The sequence below is a fragment of the Astatotilapia calliptera genome, chromosome 7, assembly GCF_900246225.1.
Source record: "Astatotilapia calliptera chromosome 7, fAstCal1.2, whole genome shotgun sequence".
In the NCBI taxonomy this organism is placed as follows: Eukaryota; Metazoa; Chordata; class Actinopteri; order Cichliformes; family Cichlidae; genus Astatotilapia; species Astatotilapia calliptera.
Window position 1 is genome coordinate 35,140,215 of NC_039308.1, and position 4,990 is coordinate 35,145,204.

General features: G+C 43.6%; 1 protein-coding gene across 1 annotated transcript; it reads right to left on the bottom strand.

Moving 5' to 3' along the window:
• Positions 1-916: 916 nt before the first annotated feature.
• On the bottom strand, positions 917-3,127 carry LOC113026073 (E3 ubiquitin/ISG15 ligase TRIM25-like). The gene has a single exon (XM_026174497.1). The coding sequence runs from the start codon at positions 2,836-2,838 to the stop codon at positions 1,351-1,353; it is 1,488 nt and encodes a 495-aa protein (XP_026030282.1). The 5' UTR covers positions 2,839-3,127; the 3' UTR covers positions 917-1,350.
• Between the last annotated feature and the right edge of the window lie 1,863 nt (positions 3,128-4,990).

A 4,990-nucleotide genomic window follows, 5' to 3' on the forward strand; every position in this document is an offset into this window, starting at 1 on the left:
CGGCAATCGATCACTCAGACTTTAATTGTCCTGTTTGCGCCGAGTCTCCAAAACACCGCGGCGAAGTTGGCACAAACTTTTCCCCAAAGAAAAGCAGTTTGTGACTCTAGTGTAGAGGCTAAGCCTACGCTTGAAGCCACTGAGGTGGTCGTTAACGGGGGTGACGCGATGTCACTGGTATGTATGAATTAAGTTCAGTCCAATAAATCCAGCAGTATGTATCTTGTCCTTTTTGGTCTTTATTCCGTATCGACTTAGCATAACAGCGCAACGGTCACAAACTGTTTGCCTTCTCAATGACACACCTGACGCCGATTACGTGCGTCTACCTTAAATACCTTTACATTACATAATCAAAACAGAAAAAGGTGACCTCTAGTGACCACATAAGGTATTAACCCAAGAATGGCTCCTACAGTTATTACATTATATTACATTACACATCATTGTAAGATGTGGTCTAAGGCAGGACAGAGAGGTCAGGATTTGTAGAAGGTTCTTAGTCCCTCAAATCGATCGTGTCATCCTTCTGCTGACCTGTCAGTAAAATCAACCAAACACAAGGTTAGCGTGAACACACTGTTAGCTTTAATATTTCCTGCTGTAGACTAACCTATGAAGAAATGTAATGGGAAGCCTCCACACTGCAATATTTAGTAGAAGACTGGTCCAAATGTCAGTTTATCACAGCAAAATCCACCACCAGTGCCAGATAAACTGATGGGATCTCGTGGGACTTTAAACACAACCATCTCCAGGATTTACAGAGAATGATGCTGTCAGCTAAGAACAGGAAACTATTCACGCTCACTGAAAATAGAGCATGAATAGTTTCACGAGACAATCAAATAAAAGTTATTTAAACTAAAATACTGCTTTGAAACAATTTACCTCACGCTCCATGGATGAAATATTCCCCCCAAAACATAATCCACACTAAACAACATCAGCAGACAGGAAGCTGTTTTGGCATCACATGACATTAAGTTTTATTTTTGAGATGTTTTACAATCAAATCTGTTACACATACAATATAGAAATGAATTGAATATTGAAATGAAATGCAAACAAAAATATCCAGGAATTTTGTGATCATCTTCAATTATCAGAAGTCTGTCACAAATCAGAAAAGATTTAAAAATATGCTTTAGTATGTTTAGAGAAATGAAGCTTTATTGTACAAAATGTGCTATTTTCTAAGATTGAACTTGCCAGTTTTTACTACTTACAACTTAGAACATGAAAATGTATAAAACAAAGACATTTTACCTTCAAATAAGTGAGTATCTTGTTTATGAAGCTTCTTTACTTTTTGTTGCATAAGATAATGATTTTATGAATTTTATCGTTTTAACATAAAAGCTCACAGATTTCAGCGCTACCACCGTATACACCGAGCCCAACAAGGAATGAGCAAGTGTTACCGGCAAAGACTCTGTGGAGGAGAGTCATGGTTTGAGTGCTTTCAGAGACGCTGTAGAAGGACAGATAAGTGTAACTATTAAAATGATTCAGGAACACTCCAATTCTCGAGGACTGTGGACCTTTAATGAAAGTGCTCCAGTTGTTATTTCTGAATGTATAACCGCCACTGAAACACTCCAATGCCCATGAACTGTTATTGTTTCCAAAAAGACTCTCTCTTCCTGATCTGCTTACACTGCTGTCAGCTAATGCTATAAAGACATCGTCCCCGCTCCACTCCACCTCCCAGTAAAAAGGTCCTGTGAAAATCTCTCTGCTCAACACCTGAGGCCAGTCAGTGAATCTGTCGGCGTGATCATAGCGCCTGATTGTCTGAGTATGACTATATTTTGCTTTTAAGCCAGGCCCAAGCACAACACGCTGGTGTGCTGTGTTTGGGTTAAATGTGATTTCACATTTATATTTTAGGAATTCAGCTCTGGTCTTGGGCTCTGTCTCTGACAGTGAAACATTACCCTGAGCAGTTATGGTCCATTCAACATTGTCCTGCAGTTTCTCTCTGGTCTCTGACACAGCTGCTGCCACATCCTCGGTGTAGCTCTCAGGATGAATATTGATGCTGGCTGAGTCTGGAGCTTCACTGAGACATGACAGCAAGGTGTAGTTGTGTAGAAACTGGGTGGGGTCCTCTGTGTGAGAGAGCTGCTCCAGCTCAGCTTTTCTCCTCCTCAGCTCAGAGATCTCCTGCTGCAGGACCTTCAAGCTTTTCTCTTTCTCTTTAATTTTCCTCTCGATGTCCATCTCTCTCTCTTTGAGCTCTCTCTGCTTCTCGCTCATTTCTGCTGCAGTTGAAACTGTGTCGTGGCCTTTATGTTCATCCATGGAGCACAGATAACAGATACACTGCTGATCAGTGCGGCAGAAGATCTTCATCACCTCATTGTGGCGAGGGCACATGATCTCCTGGAGCTTCTGGGAGGGGTCCACCAGCTTGTGTTTCTTAAAGGCGGAGGATTCATAGTGAGGCTGGAGGTGCTGCTCACAGTAAGAGACCAGACACTGCAGACAGGACTTGACAGCTTTCAGCTTTGTCTCAGTGCAGAAATCACAGCTCACATCTTCATGTTCAGCATGACAGAGATCAGCTTTAGCAGCTTGGAGTCCAGTCTTCTTTGTTTCCTCCACTAAATCTGCTATCACGGTGTTTCTCACCAGAGCAGGCCTCGGTGTGAAGGTCTGTCTGCACTGAGGACAGCTGTGGGTTTCCTTCTGATCCTCTTCATCCCAGTAGCTTTTAACACACTTCATACAGTAGCTGTGTCCACAGGGAATAGTCACCGGATCCTTCAGGAGATCCAAACAGATCGAACAGCAGAGTTTGTCTCGGTTTACCTGGTTTTCTTGCTGCGCCATTTCCGGAATTTAGCTCGTTGTCGCCTCAATAATCCAACTCATTTCAAACACTCGATGTCGGTTGGAAGAACACAGGAAAGCTTTATTCCTTTATTCTGCGAGGATAATAAGCAGGTCAAACTCACAAGTCTTCTTGCTGGATGATATAAAACTGGAGAAGTTTGACTGTCTGGAAATCTGAAAGTTAGCTTAAGTAATCCAGCGAGGGTTGGTCTCTTAAAGCAACAGTACGTGGTTAACACAAAGGTACAAAGGCCTTTTTACGCCGAGGAAGCGCTAAGTTCCTCCTCTTTATGTGAGCATGAAGAAGGTACAGAAGTACAGAAGCGTAGAGCTGCCACCCAGGCAAAAGAAAAATACAAGTGTATCACGTTGTAACGTGAAAAGTTTATTGTTCTAACAAGATACTTTTCACGTTTGAATAACATAATATCACGTTATTACAATATACATAATTATCACGTTCATACAATATAAATATTATATTGTGCGAACGTGATAATTACATTGTTTGAACAAAAAAGTTTTCACGTTATAACATATCTTTTATTGTTCGAGCATGATATATTGCCGTAAAACATCGTGAAGTGGGTGACAGTGCAGATCAGAGTGTGAGAAAATGGCTCGTTTATTGGAATTAATTAAGTTCTATTTTATGCTTGGATTGAGGCATGGGGAGATTTGGCTGTTATTGGGCAGTTTGGACAGTATTGTGATAAGCATGCGGACACTTAGAAGAAACCTAAAACGCATGGGACTGTACAGGAGAAAGAATGAGTCCGATTGAGGTGGCAGGATTTCTTATTGATCAACTGGAGGAACACGGGAGGCTCCATGGATACAAACTACACCACATTCAGGCAGGTTATGTTGTCACGCAGAGTACTGTGAGACATTTACTGAAATATCTTGGCCCTTACGGTGTTGAGCAACGACGCAGAAATCGCCTAATGCGATGTATGTAACACGTATGTAAATCCTGGACCAAATTTTATGTGGCATATTGACTCCTATGACAAACTGAAGCCTTTTGGAATCTGTATAAATGGAGCTATTGATGGCCTAATCAAGAGTTATGATTTGGCTTCATGCCTATTCAACAAACAATGATCCCAAGGTCATTGCTGGCTATTTCATAGCAGAAGTTGAAAAGAGGATGGGAACACCTGCTAGGATTCGCTCTGATTTGGGAACAGAAAATGTCATAATGGCGGAGATGCAACGATTCTTGCGATGGACTATGGATCAGAACGTCAGAAACTGTTTTATTACTGGGTCCAGCCAGGGCCCCGGCCCGTGCCATAGGCCGTATAGGCAAATGCTATGGGCGCCGTCCATCAGGGGGCGCCACGCCAGTGCCACAAATGTTGAAAAAAAAAATTGGTACTATTATTTCTAAATACAAAAAATAATCCCACGTTAATTAAAATGCAAAGTAAAGCTTATTTAATAGAAATATTATTTGTTACAACATTACGCCCCCCCCCCCCCCCCCCCCCCCCACCACCACTTTCCCTGCCAGTGGCGGACTCCCTCAGACATCGGTGCGTTGGTGGTTCTTTGTGTCTGGGGGTGGGCGTCCAGGTACACACCGGCTCACTCCTTGGCGGCCGCTTATCGGGGCCTGGAGCCTGGGGTTCGCTCGGGCCACTTCGGAGGTGGGGTCACTCAGGCACAGCTGGCTGCCGGCGGAGCTCACGGGCGCGTCACTGCAACTCCCCCTGGCTTCTGCTCCGCGGCTGCTGAATGAGCCCTCATCTGGGACTCTCCTTAGCTCTTACTGGGACAGTGGCGCAGCTGCCCCTCTGTGGGTCTTCCTTGGTCTCTTGTGTTCTGGGGGCCTCTGGATGTCTGGAGTTTTGATCTCCTCCATACCTGCTTGATACCATAAAGGACAGGGCTGTGGCTCCCCACACTCCCTAGCAGATCATTACATGGAGAAACCTTTGGAATGCAAGCATGCTGATCCACACAGGTATGCACACAGGTGTACACATGGGTATTCACAGACGCGGACTACAGCTTTCTTGGCCTCTGCCTCAAACTGTGCGCTGTCTATCTTGCGTGCTGCACAATATCGTTTATTACTTAGTAACTATTGATATCTACTGCTAGCTAGTTTATTGTGATGGTGCTGTTTTTTTTATTATGT

What these genes read in the sequence shown, in the direction of transcription:
- LOC113026073 (XM_026174497.1), bottom strand. Translation starts at nt 2,838, where the DNA reads ATGGCGCAGCAAGAAAACCAGGTAAACCGAGACAAACTCTGCTGTTCG.